The sequence below is a fragment of the Amblyraja radiata genome, chromosome 23, assembly GCF_010909765.2.
Source record: "Amblyraja radiata isolate CabotCenter1 chromosome 23, sAmbRad1.1.pri, whole genome shotgun sequence".
Taxonomy (NCBI): Eukaryota; Metazoa; Chordata; class Chondrichthyes; order Rajiformes; family Rajidae; genus Amblyraja; species Amblyraja radiata.
Genome location: NC_045978.1, coordinates 22,329,110 through 22,347,878, shown reverse-complemented (window position 1 = coordinate 22,347,878; position 18,769 = coordinate 22,329,110). Strand labels below are relative to the sequence as shown.

At 45.2% G+C, this 18,769-nt stretch overlaps 1 protein-coding gene across 2 annotated transcripts in view; it reads left to right on the top strand.

Annotated features, from left to right (window-relative positions):
• The first annotated feature begins 4,994 nt into the window (after positions 1-4,994).
• Positions 4,995-18,769, top strand: part of stk4 (serine/threonine kinase 4) — a 108,425-nt gene continuing 94,650 nt past the window's right edge. For both annotated transcript variants that reach the window (XM_033041755.1, XM_033041754.1), the window contains exon 1: positions 4,995-5,119. In XM_033041755.1, coding sequence (XP_032897646.1) covers positions 5,088-5,119 — 32 coding nt within the window. In that variant the 5' untranslated portion in view covers positions 4,995-5,087. The remainder of the gene's footprint in view (positions 5,120-18,769) is intronic.

Below are 18,769 nucleotides of genomic sequence, written 5' to 3'. Positions count from 1 at the left end.
GGGGTTGAGAGCAGATGTGCATGAAAAGATTGCGAGGCAACCATCAACTAATATAATTCATATGTTCCAGGAGCAGAATCAGGCCATTCGGCCCATCAAGTCTACTCCACCATTCAATCATGGCTGATCTATCTTTCCCTCACAACCCCATTCTCCTGCCTTCTCCCCACAACCCCTGACACCCGTACTAATTAAGAATCTATCAATCGCCACCTTAAAAATACCCATTAACTTGGCCTCAACAGCCTTCAATGGCAGTTAACTCCCCACGATTCACCACCATCTGACTAAAAAAATTCCTCCTCATCTCCTTTCTAAAGGTTTGTACTTTTATTTTGAAGCTACTCTCTCCCACTGGTGGAAACAACCGCTCCCCATCCACTATCCAGGACTTTCACTATTCCGTAACTTTCAATGAGGCCCCTTCCCGTCCTTCTAAAGAATGTAGATGAAATTGAATATATAAAGTTATAAAGGATATCAGAAGAGAAGCCATGGTTCCTGATGAAATCGGTGGTCCTGGAAAGAAGCCTGATAGACGTGGTGGAGATTGAGGAACTGGGAGAGAATGATGGTCTGAAGAAGGGTTTCGGCCCGAAACGTCGCCTATTTCCTTCGCTCCATAGATGCTGCTGCACCCGCTGAGTTTCTCCAGCAATTTTGTGTACCTGGGAGAGAATGATGACATCTTTACAGGAGGCCCATTGAGCTCCTCCGGCATTTTGTTTTTTGCTCAAGCCCAACCCTTGTCTCGCTTTAACCCTTTCCTTCCCATTGCCTGAAGACAGTGACCCACATAGGGGGGGGTGTTTGATTACCTAGCTGACCCGGCAAGAGTGGACATTAAATGGTGAGAACTTTGGGTTAAGCTGTATTATTAAGCACCCTGGGAGAGGAGGGTGTGGCGCCACCTGGTGGTCAAGCAAAGATGGTCAAGCCACTTACTGATCGAACCCTCGTCATCAGAACGGTCACGTGACTGCGTTTGGCGGGAAGAGAACGTCATCAGTAGAGCCAGGATTTTGTCATGAATGCCATTTGCCTTTTCATGCCTTTTTTGATGATTTCACCAGGATAATGCCTTTTTCACGATCGAGTGCCTAAATCAGTCTTGTTTTGCCATTTTGCTAAAAGGTCATGCTATTTTCTCTAGTTGTACCATGATTACTATTATGTTTTCTATGTTAATACGTTAACGTGTTATTAACATGTTAACATAGTATAACTTACAACAAAACTTCCACCACCGGGATGAAACCAGGGGCGCCACCGTCCGTCATTCATTCGTTCGTGCCGCTGGTTCAGTCTTCTCCAAGATCTATTTAATAAAGAACTGCAGATGCTGGAAAAATCGACGGTAGACAAAAAATGCTGGAGAAACTCAGCAGGTGAGGCAGCATCTATGGAGAGTAGGAATAGGCAACGTTTCGGGTTGAGACCCTTCTTCAGACTGATGTGGGCAGATGCGGGGAAAAAGAAAAAGAGGCGGAGACAATAGGACTAGAAGGAGAGCTGGGAAGGGGGAGGAGGGAGAAGACGGGCTATCTAAAATTAGAGAAGTCAATGTTGATACCGCTGGGGTGTAGGCTACCCAAGCGAAATACCCAAGTTTGTCTCCTCACTACATTTACTGCTGGCTCCAGTCGTAAATCTGAGTTTTCGAGTGATCTGTGCAAGACTTGTAGTATTGTAGTATATCTTTATTGTCATTTTCCTGAGTACTCACATACCCAGAGGAAACAAAAAAATGTTGCTCAACCAGTGTCCATTCAGTGTGCAGTAAAAAATAAATAGAAATAAAAATACATATATCATGAACAAATTAAACACTCTCTACTAAACATCAACAGGCGTTCCGATCGGCAGCGGCACGACAGTGGCTCTGCTGCAGTGTGTCCAGGTTGGTGGTTGGTGCGCGATACTTTGGCAGGGGGCAAAGTCCGTTTATCAGTCTTATAGCCTGCGGGAAGAAGCTGAGGAGCATCCTGCTGGTTTTGCAGCTAATGCTCCTGTACCTCTTCCCAGATGGCAGGATGGAGAATATGTGATGCGATGGGTGGTATGGGTCTTTGATGATGGAGATGGTTCTGCTGATACATCTCTTCCTGTATATGTCCAGCAGGAAAGGGAGTGGAGCACCAATAATCCTGCTGGCGGTCTTCACAATCCTGTCTAGTTGGTGCCGCTCGTACGCCTTCATAGATTCATAGATGCTGGAATTCCACTGTGGAAATTGGAATAACAAATCTCTCAGAGGAACATATACCAAGCGAGTCATCATTACGGACAAATTATGTTGACAGTAACTTCAACATTGTTGTTCAGATAATTTGAGATGAAGTTGCATGTGACAAAATATGGATCTCAATAGACGAGACAACCGATGCTGTGGGGAGATATGTTGCCAATGTGGTCATCAGTATACTGGAGGCAGGTCAACCATCAAAGGAGTATTTGTTGACATCGGAAGTATTGGAGGTCAAACAGCTCAACTATTGCTCAGTTGTTTACATCTTCACTTGCTGTACTTTGGCCAGAGGGTATAAAACATGAGAATGTTCTTCTGTTTGTGACTTAAAGTTTTATTCCCCAAAATGTTGCATTTGCCATGTTTAGCTCAAGGACTTCATAGTCCCTCAACACCTCCAAGCTGATCAAAAAGGCACAGCAGCGCCTTTACTTCTTGAGGAGGCTCAAGAAAGCCCACCTGTCCTCCCAGATACTGACCAACTTCTACCGCTGTACCATCGAGAGCATCCTGACCACCTGCTTCACGATATGGTACAGCAGCTGCACTGTTGCGGACAGGAAGGCACTACAACGGGTGGTGAAAACCGCGCAGCACATCATCGGTGCCCCGCTCCCTGCCATGGATGCCCTCCACCGAAAACGGTGTCTGAGACGGGCTGGGAAGATCATTAAAGACCCCTCCCACCCCAACCATGGACTGTTTGCCCTCCTCCCATCAGGGAGACAGTACAGGAGCCTCAGGTCTCGTACCAGCAGGATGAGGAACAGCTTCTACAATTATACCATCATATTGCTGAACTCGGAGTCCCGCCGATAGATTTCTCCGGTCCCTCCGTCCCCATTGTTTAATTATTCTGCATTTTTGATTATTCTGTATCTTCTTTTTTTTAAATTTCTATATGCACTACTACTACGGACTGACGCAAAACTGCATTTCGTTGTACCCATACTTAGTATTTGTGCAATGACATTAAAGTTGAATTGAATTGAATTGAATAGAATTGCCAAGCACATACGTAGCTTGTTTCCAAATGTCGATCGACTAGTTTCTAGTGTCAAGAAAATCTTCCTCAAAGCACCGTCACGTGTGCAGTTGTTCAAGGAAATGGCACCCGAGATTCAGCTACCACCTCAGCCCGTTTTGACTAGTAGGGGTACATGGCTCTCTGCTGTACGCTACTATGCTGCAAATTTTGAAACGATAAAAGAAATCGTCAACTGTTTTGAAGAAGAATCTGCTGCAGTCAGGATCGTCAGTGAAATCATGCAGAAGAAGTCCCTCCACCGTGATCTTGCAGTTTTTCAAACTTCCCACAATCTGTTACTTCCCTTGAGAAACGTGGCGAACATTAATGAATAACTTGCAGGTTGAGAAGAAACACTGTTTATTGTTCTAAATAAAGAATTCATTTTCACTCAAATGTGTCGTCTCGCCAAAGAGTTATTCCCAGTATCCTGCCACCTTTGTTCCTCAGTCACCCTCAGGCAGCATCAACATTCAGACAGACATTGGCACAAAGTGTGGAACCATAGCTTTACAGAAAAGGGCACAAAGTGCTGGAGTAACTCAACGGGTTAGGAAGCATCTCTGGAAAGCAATTTTCCCTCTTTTTCAGATGCAGAACTGTAAGTCCTCAACAGAACTTCACTTCGTCTGTACCTGTAGGTGGTGCTGAAGGCATTTGGAATCACTTCAACGCCTCCCTTCAGTCCAGTAAAAAGAGTTGCTGCAATTTCAACAACATTTGACGAAAATAAGCAGGAAAAAAATGTCCCTGCTGGAAATCTAAAACAAAAAAGTCCTTGCAGACAAATGATTGAATGCCAATATAGTTTAGTTTATTATTGTCACAGTGAAGAGCTTTTTGCCTGTCATCGAGTCAAAGAAAATATTATACAAGCCGTCCACTATGCACAGATAAGGGATACGTTTAGTGCAAAGACATAACATTAAAGTCCGATTAAAGAGTTCAGAGCTCTCCAATGATGAAGATGGGAAGTCAGGGCCGCATTCTAGCTGATGAGAGGCCTGATATTAACTGATGGGAAGAATTCAACAAGCAATTCGGAATGTATTTGGTATGTTAGCTTTGATTTCAAGAGGAACTCTCACAGCATTTGTGTAGAGCCTTGGTGAGACTACACAACTGGAATATTGTGTACTGTTCTGGGCACATTTACCAAAGGGTATATTTTCCACAGAGGGAGTGCTGCGAATGGTTGCAGGTACATTGAGCGGACTCGACCTGTGTTCTCCTGATAGACACAAAATGCTGGAGCAACTCAGCGGGACAGGCTGTGGAGAAGGAATGGGTGACGTTTCGGGTCGAGACCCTCCTTTAGACCAAAGATCATAGAGCGGAGCACCAAAGATTAAGCCACCAAAAACCAAAGAGCGGAGCCAAAAACCACCTAGTCTTGTGCAAAGACCCTAAAGCGGAGTCTTATGCTTCACATCCACACCGCTTAGGGTAGCTGCCAGTTCCGCCCCGCAGCTCGGCGTCCTCATTTCCGCCCCGCAGCTCGGCGTCCTCATTTCCGCCCCGCAGCTCGGCGTCCTCATTTCCGCCCCGCAGCTCGGCGTCCTCATTTCCGCCCCGCAGCTCGGCGTCCTCATTTCCGCCCCGCAGCTCGGCGTCCTCATTTCCGCCCCGCAGCTCGGCGTCCTCATTTCCGCCCCGCTGATTACGTCGCATGGCGACGGACGCACGGAAGGGAGCAAAGATACTCTGGCAGGGAGTTTCCGGTGCGGGGCGGAAGTCGGCGAGAGGAGCCGGAGCCGGAGCCTGAAGCTGAAGAGTGGGAGCCAAAGATCTTTGGTGGGAGCGACGCAAGCCATGGAGGAGGTTCAGCGGCGGCATCCGCGCCGGTAGGAGTCGGAGCTGGGGGAGAGGAGCGTAGGGGAGGAGGGGTCGTGGCGGCGGTGGCTGGGCCCCGGGCAGCTGAGCGCTGGACCCGGGTCTGAAGCGATGGGGCAAAGGCCCGGGGAGCGGCGCAGTCCGGACATCTGCCCCTCCTCCTGCACACCGGGAATCTCCCCTCCTATCCCGGGGATCTATTCCATCCCCCCCTACCCTGGGTCTGTCCCTTTACCACATGATACTGGGACCCCCCCCCGTCTACCCCTTTATCCATATCCCCCCCCCCCCCCCCCCTTCATTCCCGAACCTCTCTCCCCCTCCGTCACCCTGAGACCTCTTCTCCCCCTTACCCAGAGATCTCCCCCACCCCCTTTACTCCGGGATTCCTCTCCCCCCTTCACACCAGGATTCTTCTCTTCACCCGGGATCTTCCCCAGATCGGCTCCCTCCCTCGGGTTGTCCCTTCTTCCCCACCACCCTTATCCCCCTCCCCCTCCCCCTGGATCACCACCTCCTCTCCCCTCCTTTAGGGTTGATTCCTCCTTCTCCCTTCCCCAGGATTGCCCCACTCCTCCCGTTGCTTGGATCTCTATCGCTGCACTCCTCGTGATCTACTATCGTCTGTCTTGGCATCGAAGTTCGTCCTTTTCTCTCGGAATCTACTCCCTTCAACCCCCTCCCCCAAAAATCTTGTTAACACGGTTTCCTCTATCAATTTCATGGTCTGAAATTGGTTTTGTACAGCTTCAAATGAACAGGCAATTTTCAATGTTTCCCCTAATGTTAGCGTGTCACCTTTCTCCAACAACATGTGTCTCAAATCATTTGTTTTGCAACTTTGGACAACCTGATCCCTGGTTTGATGCTCCAACAGCTCCACAACTGCAGCCCTCAGAATCTTGACGTAATCTTGTGACAAACTGAGCAATGCCTTCCCCCTCTGTGTCGATTGCTGGAATACATGTTGTGGAAATATAGCATTGTTTGCACCCATATTGTTTCTTCAAAGCAGCAACAGCCATCGCATAATCTGCTTTCCTCTGAGATTGCCAACCTACTTAGATTCCACCACCTGCGCCACCCCCTCCCCTGTGCCCTAGGCTGGGGGATTCCAATCTGACCAAAATTACAGAAATGGAGTTCAATGTGTATTGTTGCACAAATAATAGTTGGACTTCTGCCCTGACATTTTTACCGAAACTTCCATGTTTAATTTGTCATGTTGCAAATGTTCTTAACTTCCTTTTCTTCAAAAAGAGGAACTAGCATAACTGTTGCTTCTGTGCTTTTGCTTTAGGCACTGGTATGACTGTGTCAAGGTGCACTGAGTATATGAGGCACTTGTAATTGCAGTGTCTGTACAAAAGCCAATTGCGAGGTGGGAATTTGTATCGCACAAATCTATGATACAGATATACCACCAATTTTCCGGCAGTTGATAGTCTGGCACCTCCTTTAATCCGGGTAACATTACAAGAGAATTGTGTGTGGCACACGCGCTTTCGGGACGTGTGCCTCCGCCCAGAAAGAGTTACTTGTTAAGTCTATAGTTTAGGTTCCAGCAGACCATGGTGCTTTAGAGATGGGGGAGGGGTATAATTAGTGGGTCAAAGGTATACTGTTAAATTATTATTATGTGACCTCTGTTGGTCTGGAAAAATGGATAATCCGGCAACGTTCTGGAATTAAGGGTGCTGGAAAATCGATGGTGTACCTGTACAACCATTGGACACTGATGGACAAGGCTAAGCAGGTGAACCCACTTTCCAGTTCTCTCCAACTCTTGGAACCTTTCAGTGCTCAAAGTGGATATCTAGTGTTTTCTCTTAACTTATACTGAGGTATTCTTTCCCCTCCCTCCTCCCTCTCAGACAATGAAATCCAGGATCCCACTGTCTGAACAATAGTGCAGCTGGTCGAGCTGCTGCCTCACAACATCAGATACCCGGGTTGACCCTGACCTATGTGCGTGGAGTTTGCATGCTCTCAGAGGGCTGTTTTTATGTATTTAACCATGGATTGTATGTGTATGGCCATAAACTTACTGATCTATATGCAAGAAAAGAATCTCACTGTACCTTGATACATGTGATAATAAAGGAACCATTGAGCTGTGTGGATTTGCTCCGGTTTCCTTTCACACCCCAAAGATGTGCAGGATTGTAGGATAATTGGCCCCTAATGCAAAAGAAGTGGATGAGAAAGTTAGAAAACATTGAACTAGTGTGAAGATTGACACAAAAACTGGAGTGACTGAAGACTGAAGAAGGATCTCGACCTGAAATGTCACCTATTTATTTTCTCCAGAGATGCTGTCTAATCCGCTGGGTTACTCCAGCTTTTTGTGTTCTATCTTAAACCAACATCTGCTGTTCCTTCCTACACATTGAATTAATGTGAATGGTTGGAGTGGACTCGATAGGCCTGATTCTGCACTGTATCTTTCAATCAATCTTTCTTGCCTTTTTTAACCAATTATTTTAAAGATATGGCACTTTATCTGACTCTCTCTTCGATTTATACACCTCAATTAAATCTCTATATGGCCTTCATTGGTGCAAAGTAAATAACTCCAGCCTGGGCAATCTCGCTTTATAGTCAATCTTTTCCAGCACAAGTATTGTTCAGCAAATCTACCCTGAAGCCCCTATAGTGCAGCAACATCCTTTCTGTAACCAGAACCGTATGCAATAATCTCAATGTAGATTAACTTGTGTTTTATATAGTTTTGCTATGACTGTTGTTGGAGACACAAGGAACAGCAGAAGTTTGAACCTTACATGGATTGCAATGTGCTGGAGTAACTCGGCAGGTCAGGCAGCATATCTGAAGGACGTGGATAGGTGATGGTTCAGCTCGGGACCCTTCTTCAGACTGTCCCGACCCGAAACGTCGCCTATCCATGTTCTCTAGAGATGTGGCCTTAACCGCTTAGTTACTTCAGCATTTTGTGTTTGTTTTTTGGTTGTTGTATTACTTGGCCTGCATTTGAAGCAAAGTTTATGAACAGACTGGGCAAAAGATGCATCACATTGCTTTTAATGACTTCAGACTGCCGCAACGTTGTCCACAACCAGCAGGTTTTTGGAATTTTATTTAACGTTGTGATGTGGAGAAATGCAGCTGCTAGTTTTCCAGCCTCAAAGGTACCTCAAACAGCAATGAGTGCTGGAAAGAACTGCAGATGCTGGAGTAACTCAGTGGGTCAGGCAGCATCTTCCTTTTCTAGTTTATCTATTGTGTTTTTAATATTTAATTGGCCTGATGATTATATGATGTAAACTATCATAGCATTTCTTCAAAATAATGCACTGTTTTTATAATGTTAAATTAGGAGAACTGATTTCTGGTGACAAGCCGTTTGTGAGCAGTTTTGGAGCCCATATCTGAGGAGGGATGTGCTGGCGTTGGAGAGGGTCCAGAAGAAGTTAACGAGAATAACCCCAGGGATGGTTGGGTTAACATATGATGAGTGTTTGACGGCACTGGGCCTGTACTTTGGAGTTTAGAAGGATGAGGGGACACCTCATTGAAACCTACCGAATAATGAAAGGCCTGGATAGAGTGGATGTGGAGAGGATGTTTCCACTCGTGACACAGCCTCGGTATAAAAGGAAGTCCCTTTGGAAAGAAGATGAAAATAAATTGCTTTAGTCAGAGGGTGGTGAATGTGTGGAATTCATTCTCACAGACGGCTGTGGAGGCCAAGACATTGGGTATTTTTAAAGTGGAGATTGACAGGTTCTTGGTGAGTAAAGATGTCGAAGACTACGGGGTACGGCAGGAGAATGGGGTTGAGAGGGAAAGATAGACCAGCCATGATCGAATGGTGGAGTAGACTCTGGGCCGAATGGCCTAACTCTTCTTCTACGACTTATGAAACCAGAGTACCTGGAGGAAACCCATGTTTTCACAGGCAGAATGTGCAAACTCCACACACAGCACCCGAGGTCAGGATTGAATCTGGCTCTCTGGTACTACGAGGCAGCAGCTTTATCCGCTGCGCCACATTGCCGCCCAATGAGCAAATAGTCCCATGAGGAGGGAATAATATCCAACAGTGTATTCGATTTAGCATTGAAGGACAGTGGAAGAAGATTCAATTGTAACTTTAAATAACAAGCTAAAGTAGTAGAATCAGGAGATCTGTGGGGAGAGATGGTGAGGGTAATTAGATAGCTTCTTCAAAGACATCATAACAGTTCCAAATACCCATCTGCTTTGATATGTACTTTGATTCAATGTAATTTGTGTTCTGTTAATCCTATTGCGTATCCTATACACTGGTTCTGATGGATTGGAGCATTGTGATTATGGAGTGCAGCTGGACTTGGACAATGGAGCATAGAACTCTGACCTATATTTTTCCGAAGGTTTTCAACATTTTTCCTTGAAGAATCAGATTCATAAATTCTTGTGGTCTGTCCCCCAACTCTTCAAAGCCCATTCCTTCCCTCAGACAGCTTGCTCATTAGACAAGATGTATATACTCACAGTGCCCTCCATAATGTTTGGGACAGAGACCCATCATTTATACATTTGCCTCTGTACTCCACAATATGAGATTTGTAATTTTAAAAAATCACTTGTGGTTAAAGTGCACATTGTCTGATTTTATTAAAGGGTATTTTTATACATTTTGGTTTCACCATGAAGAAATTACAGCTGTGTTTATACATAGTCCCCCCATTTCAGGGCACCATAATGTTTGGGACACATGGCTTCACAGGTGTTTGTAATTGCTCAGGTGTGTTTAATTGTCTCATTAATGCAGGTATAAGAGAGCGCTCAGCACCTAGTCTTTCCCCCAGTCCTTCCATCACCTTTGGAAAGTTTTATTGCTGTTTATCAACACGAGGACCAAAGTTGTGCCAATGAAAGTCAAAGAAGCCATTATGAGACTGAGAAACAAGAATAAAATTGTTAGAGACATCAACCAAACCTTAGGCTTACCAAAATCAACTGTTTGGAACATCATTACCAAGAAAGGGAGCACTGGTGAGCTTACTAATCGCAAAGGGTCTGGCAGGCCCTTTGGAAGACCTCCACAGCTGATGACAGAAGAATTCTCTCTATAATAAAGAAAAATGCCCAAACAACTGTCCGACATCAGAAACACTCCTGAGTCGGGTGTGGATTTGTCAATGACCGCTGTCCGCAGAAGACTTCATGAACAGAAATACAGAGGCTACACTGCAAGATACAAACCACTGGTTAGCCGCAAATATAGGATGGCCAGGTTACAGTTGGCCAAGAAGTACTTAAAAGAGCAACCACAGTTCTGGATAAAGGTCTTGTGGACAGATGAGAAGAAGATTAACTTATATCAGAGTGATGGCAAGAGCAAAGTATGGAGGAGAGAAGGAACTGCCCAAGATCCAAAGCATACCACCTCATCTGTGAAACACGGTGGTGAGGGTGTTATGGCCTGGACATGTATGGCTGGCTCACTTATCTTCATTGATGATACAACTACTGATGGTGGTAGCATAATGAATTCTGAAGTGTACAAACACATCCTATATGTTCAAGTTCAAACAAATGCCTCAAAACTCATTGGCCGACGGTTTATTCTACAGCAAGACAATGATCCCAAACATACTGCTAAAGCAACAAAGGAGTTTTTCAAAGCTAAAAAATGGTCAATTCTTGAGTGGCCAAGTCAATCACCTGATCTGAACCCAATTGAGCATGCCTTTTATATACTGGAGAAAACTGAAGGGGACTAGCCCCCAAAACAAGCATAAGCTAAAGATGGCTGCAATACAGGCCTGGCAGAGCACCACCCGAGAAGACACCCAGCAACTGGTGATGTTGATGAATCACACTTTAAGCAGTCATTGTACGCAAAGGATATGCAACAAAATACTAAACATGACTACTTTCATTTACATGACATTGCTGTGTCCCAAGCATTATGGTGCCCTGAGATGGGGAAACTATGTATAAACTGTTGTAATCTCTACATGGTGAAACCAGAATGTTTAAAAATACCCTTTAATAAAATAAAGTGACAATGTGCACTTTAACCACATGTGAATACCGAGGCAAATAAATAACTGATGGGTCTTTGTCCCAAACATTATGGAGGGTACTGTAATTCATATGGAAGACGAGAGCATCCCTATCAAAATATGTTCTTGAGATTAAGATGGCAAAATGCCTGGAACAGCCGTTTATCAACATGTGATGTCACTGTCCTGTCAGCTGGCAAGACCCAAAATATTTATGTGGTGGTGGTGAGAGAACGGCAATAATTGGCGGCGCAGTGGTATAGTTGCTGTCGTACAGTGCCAGAGACCCAGGTTTGATGCTGACTATGGATGTAGTCTGTTGGAGTTTGTACTTTCTCCCCGTGATGTACATGGGTTTTCTCCAGGTGCTCCAGTTTCATCCCACACTCCAAAGACGTGCAGAGTTGTAGGTTAATTGGGTGAGTAAATTTGTAAATTGTCGCCAGTGTGTGTAGGATAGTGCAAGAATATGGGGGTTGCAGGTCGGCGCTGACTCTGTGGGCTGTAGGGCCTGTTTCCGTAATGTATCTCTAAGCTAAACTAAAATGTTTGGGCCAGGAGGGTATGAGACGTAGGCATGTAGTTTCCACTCCCATGCCCCCCCTGTTGCATTGTACTTCAAGGTATCAAGTTGGTGGATAGACACAAAATGCTGGAGTAACTCAGCAGGTCAGGCAGCATCTCTGGAGGACAAGGATGGGTGACGCATTTCTGGTTAGGGTGGATATGAAAGATTCTATTGAATCAAAAGATTCAGACCACTCCGACCATCGATAGCATCCACCTATCACTTGAAAGGATTCAAAGTGCTGGAATAACCCATCGGGTCAGGCAGCATTTCTGGAGAACATGGACAGGTGACGTTTCAGGTCGGGAACCTTCAGCCTTGTATCTTTACCTATCACTTGCCAGGCTTTGTCCCATCCTCACCTCTCTTCCAGCTTTCTCCTCCCTGTCTCCAACCACTGAAGACGGGTTGTAAGCACCCCCACCACCATTCCCCCTGTCTTACGTCCCCTGTGCCCCCCTGGATTCTCACCTATATCTCTCCTTCCCCCTACAATCCTTCATCTAGCTTCACAATTCACAACTCTTCGATCCTTTTGTTCCACACTTTCTGCGTTTTAATCTCTGCCCATTGTCCAATCATTTGCCTATCAAAAAAAGTAATCACCTATATAACAACCTATTATCTGCCTGACTTTGCTATGCCCCTCCTCTCTTTTCCTCTCCCCCTCCTCCCTTAAAATTTGTCCGAAGAAGGGTCACAGCATGAAACGTCACCTCTCCATGTTCTCCAGAGATGCTCCCTAACTTGCTGAGTTGCTCCAGCACTCTGTAGCATTTCTTGTAACTGCATTGCCAGAAATCATGGGCATAAATCTCTTCTGGGCTCTCTAACTCCTCCATGTCTTTCCTATAGTGAGGCAACCAGAAAAGAACATAATACGTTTCTTGAGGCCAGCTGGGGTTTATGTAGGTTCCGCATGACATCTCTGCTTTCATATTCTCTGCCTCATTCAAAAAAAGCAATGGGTTTAACAGTAATCCCTGGAGACGGTCATTATTCACCTTCCTCCATTCAACACCGCACTCTTGCATGTTTTCCATCCAACTTTGTATGCATGATTTCAATGTGCCTTAATGCCAGATGCTTTCTTTTTTGCTGTTAAATCTGTAATAAAAAGCCTCTTAGAAAGCCATTGTTTAGGTTTATTATTGTCACGTGTACCGAATCACAGTGAAAAACTTGGTTTTTGTCCAATCGTGTCAGATTGAACTATACATATCAAACCAATGTTTTCTCTATTATTACGTTTACCAAGGTACAGTGCAACCCTTTTGCATACGGATCAGCAAGACTATCCCCGCACATAAGCGCAATCCCCAGTTAGTACAGAATGTACAGAACAGCCCACTGAGTCTATATGCAAGAGGCGCCATTTTACAATCCCAGCTGCAGCTGGCCACAAAGGCCTCTTCTGACCGTCGCCCCCATTCCCATCGTGCCGTGAACCGTTGCCTTCTCCTTGCACAGTCCCCTTCAGCCCTTGTTCCTTGGGGGCACCTCCCGCAGCTGACCCAGAGGGCTCAGAAGGTAAGCCACCCCACCCCCCAGATTCAGAGCCTTTTGTTCACCGTGGCTACAAATATCACTCCCACCTGAGTTTTTGGCACATTGTTGTTATAGAAATACTATTCAATTTGTGGCAGTTTTGTGGCTACTTTTTTACACTGCCATATGCACATATTTTTCAAAAAAGGTTGACTGCATAGGTTTTAATAGGAGTCTTAAAATTGGAATGGGGTTAAGAGGTTTGTTCTTATGTGAAGGAATTTCTCGAGCTTAGGGGCCCGACAGCTGATGTTCATGGGATCTAGGGAATGGGGAATCTATAACATGAGAGAAATGTAGACTTCTCAGGCAGATTATGGAGTTAAGAAGGTGTGAGCCCATTGTGGAATTTGAGCAAGCACGAGAAAATAAAGTCAAGGCAACAATGAGTTTTGTTGAATCTTTAGGTCATTCCTTTTCTACATGGGGGAAAAAAACTGAAGGTGCCAGAAATTTGAAAACAGAAAATGAGCATAGCTTAAGGTGAGAGGAGCAAAGTTTAAAAGAGATGTGGGGTGCAAGTTGTTTTGTACACAGAGTGTGTTTGGTGCTTGGAACGTGTTGCCAGGGGTGGTGGTGGAGATAGATATGTTAGTGATGTTTAAGAGGCTTTTAGATAGGCAGGGAATGGAGGGGTATGGATCACATGCAGGCAGGGGAAATTTGTTTATCTTCGCAACGGCTTGGCACAGACATTGTGGGCTGAAGGGCCTGTTCCTGTCCTGTTCTATGTAAAATGTCAGCATTGTTCAACAGGTCGGGCAGCATCTGTGATAAACTGAATTCATGTTTCAGGTCAATGAGCTTTCATCAAAACTGGAAGAAACTATGTTTCTATCTTCACCGATAGAAGATAATTCCAAGCTGCCCAAGTAATTCCAACATTTTCTGCTTTTATTTCTTCTGGAAATGGCCTAAAGCAGTTGACAGGATTCTGTGATATTTGGATGCTATTGCTTCCTGCTTAAGATCAAATGGAGTCCAAGCCTCAGATACGGTGGACACTTTCTTTTCCTCTTTTCTTTTGACTGCCATTTCCTATAAGTGCTGAGTAACAAAATGAAAACGGATTTATAATTCTGACAAAAGGCAGCCCAGTGTCAATTATAAAATTGCTCCAGGCACTTGCCATCAGAGTAGGCAAGGTAGGCACTACCCTGACTAAAAATTATTAAATGGTAATTATTAAATATAAATAGTAAAGGCATGGGAGAATTATCGATCTCTTAGGTAGGCATAATTCTCCCGTGCCTTTCATCCGCAGTACATGTAATACGCGAAACTATGTGCAGCCCACGTGCCGTCAACGCTGCTTCAAGCCTTCAATGACAAGGGGAGCTGAAGGCAGCTGAAATACTGCCTTTGCACCATGGACTGCCTCATGGCCGCACTTGCTGTGCTTGGTGACACTGCATGGCATTCACTGCCCGGTCCGTGTCTTTCAAAGTAGACCAGACAGTGAGGGGACCAGCTCAAGAGTGGGTCAGTGGGCGATGGATAACAGAACAGCGGGTGGTGTAGCTTACTCCTGTGTCAGCGCGAGTAACCTCTATTGGTCCCTTGTTCGCGCTGACACAGGAGTAAGCTCCACCGCCCGCTGTCCTGTTATCCACCGCCCACTGACCTGCTCCGCATTATGATCTTTGCTCTTGAGCTGGTCCCCTCACTGTCTGGTATACATTGAAAGGCACGGACCGGGCAGTGAATGCCATGCAGTGTCACCCAGCACAGCAAGTGAGGCCATGGCCTGCTCCCGGCAGCAGTCGGGATTTAAGGATTTGCAGTAAACGGCTGACATGAGCGAGGCCGGTGAGCGGCAGAGAGAGGTGTCAGACGAAGAGCACTGCCAGAGGTGAGCGGGCCGGCAGAAGGCGCTGAGGTCCCAGCGGCCGTTCGCAGCCACCCGAGCTGCTTCCCTCCCCGGCAACAATGCGGTGGCTCCGCGCCCAGAGCGCCGCGGCAGCAGTGAGTGAGTGGGTTACTGGCATGATACCTGACCCCCCTCCTTCTCAATGCTCCTGCCCTCCCCGCAACTTTACCCCTGGCCAGACTCCCCACACGCTGTGAAAGGAACTCTCCCCCCAATTGGTCCCTTGAACTAGTATTGTCATTCAGTAAGATCATAACTGATTCAACTTGTCCCGGTGTGCTCCCGTTTTTCCCACCATCTTTCCACCTGCCCTCACCCTCCACCCCCCACCCATTCAGTCATTCAGAATGGAGGAGATTTGGAAGCCTTGGGCAAATTGAATTGTTACTTTCTTTCTTTATTTTTTATTTTTTTGAGCGTGAGAAATTCTATGTCCCGCCAGCCTTTCAAAATTTAGCAACTCAAAATGGGGGTGCGTCTTCATTGCCGGGAAATAAGGTATTTTATTAAGAGGTATGGCTTTTGAAGGCTGTATAAGAGTCGACTGACAGCTTATGGAGAGGAGAACAATCTGCGCATGTGTGGTTTAAGATTTTTAAAAAGCTGACAGACTGCCTATCCTGAGTAATTACTCACGGCACGTGCCTGAATTGTTCCTATGGTGTATGGGGTGATCTCTGGTCGGCGCAGACTCGATGGGCTGAAGAGCCTGTTTCCTTGCCGTATCTCTAAACTAAACTAAAGGAGAGGAAGCATGCGGAAGATACATTTCATTTAAAAACATACAACAACAACAAAAATCCCAGGACTTATGTTCTAGGAAGAGTGCAGTATGGAGGGGGGAAAGTGGAGTGAACCTGTTAGACCTCCCATTGTAACAGGCTGTTGGTAGATCATGGAATTTTCATAAAGACAACTACCAGTTGTATTACACAAAGGAAAGGAAGTGTTCTTGGGGTAAAAAATGTCCACACTTAAAAATTAATTGTACCTTATCAAAGTTAAATTTTAAAGAGTAATTGTATACTTTGAGTGTATGTTTGTTTTACGAAACGGATGACTGATCACAGAAGGTTTGGTACTGATACAAACACAGAAGGAAACCAACTTTAACATTTTAGTTTAGTTTTAGAGGTACAGTGTGGAAACAGACCCACCGAGTCTGCACCAACCATCAATCATCCGTGCACGAGTTCTACACTACAACTTGGGGACAATTTACAGAAGCCAATTAAACTACAAACCTGCACTTCTTTGGCATGTTGGAGGAAACTGGAGCACCCTGGAGAAAACTCCTGACAGACAGCATGTAGTCAGGATCGAACCCGGGTCTTGGCGCTGTTAGGCAGCAACCCTACTGCTGCACCACTGTGCCGCCCATTGGTTTTTAACCAGAACTCCAGTCTTTAATTAATCCTATACTTCAAATATCTTGGCTGTTGCGACGTCCAATTTGTTGAGGTTGATATAATTGATTAATAAATGGCTGGAGTAGGTAGAGGTTTCTGTAACATGAAGTAACACACATACACAAGGGGTCTCTCACAGATACATACATCACAGGTGGAGGTTTTATTTTTACCTATTCATCCCATAGTGACTGAATCAGCTGTATAAGGTTTACAGAGGGTTCCTCTTAAATAAAGTAAGGAAGTGCTTTATGACCATATGCTCAAACTTTAATATTTTCTCATACACCCTTCATCCCACAAAGCAATCTAATACAACTTTAGTTAGGCCACATTATATATTGGTCTAGAATATTTAGATATTGTATTTTGGTTGATGCATTATAAGAAAGATGTCAAGGCTGTGGAGAAGGTACAGAAGTGGTTTGTTGGATGTTGCCTGGATTAGAGGATATTTGCTATAAAAAGAGGGTTGGTCAAACTTGGACCGTTTTATCTAGAGCATCAGCGGCTGAGGGGAGACCTGACAGAAGTATATTCAATTATGAGGGGTAGTGATAATATAGCCAGTCGGGCTTTTGTTTTTGTAAAGGGGGAAATGCCAAATACTAGACAACACAGATAAAAGGTGAGAAGGGGAAAGTTTAAGTGAGATATGTGGAACAAGTTTTGTTTTAACACAGAGTGGTAGGTGCCTGGAATACCCTAGCAAGCGAGCTGTGAGAAACTGGGACAATAGCAATATTTAAGAGACATTTAAACCGGCAGGGTGAATCAGAAGAAGAGTCTCGACCCGAAACGTCACTCGTTCCTTCTCTCCAGAGAAGCTGCCTGTCCCGCTGAGTTACTCCAGCATTTTGTGTCTACCTTTAGATAGGCTGGGATTGATGGAATATAGATCATGTGCAGGCAGAACAAATGAATTGAAATTGCCATCATGTTGGCACAGACATTGTGGGCCGAAAGACTACGTTCTAGTCTTTCTCCAAAGCCCTGAAAATCTTCCTTTTCACTTGTGTATCTAAATATACAATTATTTAATGGTGTCACTTGATTGTCTGGTTTCCCATATCTCTGTATAGAAAGCACAGTTTATGTAGACATTGTTATTCTGACTTTTAATTGTGAAACTGAATTCCATTCGAACTCTGTTTCTGACTGTGTTGTGTTCCAGTCAAAGAACAAGACTGATAAAGCATTCTGTTTAAGATAACCTGTAATTAAGACTAGTTTGATATTCCTTGGGGATTGGGAGGTTTAGGGATATTTCTGATCTCGCTGTGACTTTGCCTGTGTGCTATCACCATGCAAGACTGAAGCACAGGAAGCTCTCTGTGATGGCCACCCAGTTGTGCACCATGCAGAACAGCTCGTTTGGGAGTGTGCAATGTTGATAGCGTTCTGCAAATGTCAATTCCAGCTAAATTACAAGCAATGTTCCTGGTCCATTGGTGTTTGAGGCTAATTGTTTCACCGATAAGCAGCTGATTACATTTCCCGCACGTCTTTCCTGTGCCCTCAGAGAAAGTTGCAGTCATCGCACTCGCCAGCTGCTTGCATCTTTGGGTGGTTGATAAGATAAGCACCATTAAAGAGAAATTGCGCTGCCAGAGACCTGCTTCTTTCTCCCCCCCCCCCCCCCCCCCCCCAAATGCAGACATGACACACTGCTATTTCTAAGTAATAACTTATTCTGTGGCTAATAGTCTCATGCAGGCTGTGAGGCGAAGCTCTTAAACCAATCATCCACTGATTATTTCCCAGATGAGTTAAAGGGTCATCATCACTTTGTGTTAAAGTGCAGAACGTTGAATGAGATCGAGCGACGGTGACTCAATGGTGCAATGATACTTTATTATCACATTGCGTACTACCTGGTAAAATAATACAGCAGATCTCACTGCGCTGACAAAGTTACAAAGGTTCACCAAACAATCCTATCTTCTGCCTGCTGCTGCACGTGGTAACAGGTGGCTCCCCGCTGCATTCACCCCCCCCTCCCCTTGTTCTCAACAGCCTCCTGCCGGGTAGATCTCGACTGTCCACCTCATTGTCCAGAGATTTATCCAGAGCGCTGAGGAAATATAAAACGTACTCTTTTTTCCCCCATGACATACTACAGCTCTGATCACTGCTGGCTGCAGGATTCAAGAGCATAAACTTAATTTTATAATGCCTTTGCATCTGAGGGATGTCCAGTGTAGCTTCAAAGCCGTAAATTTATTGTTGAGCTGTAATCAGTTCTTGAT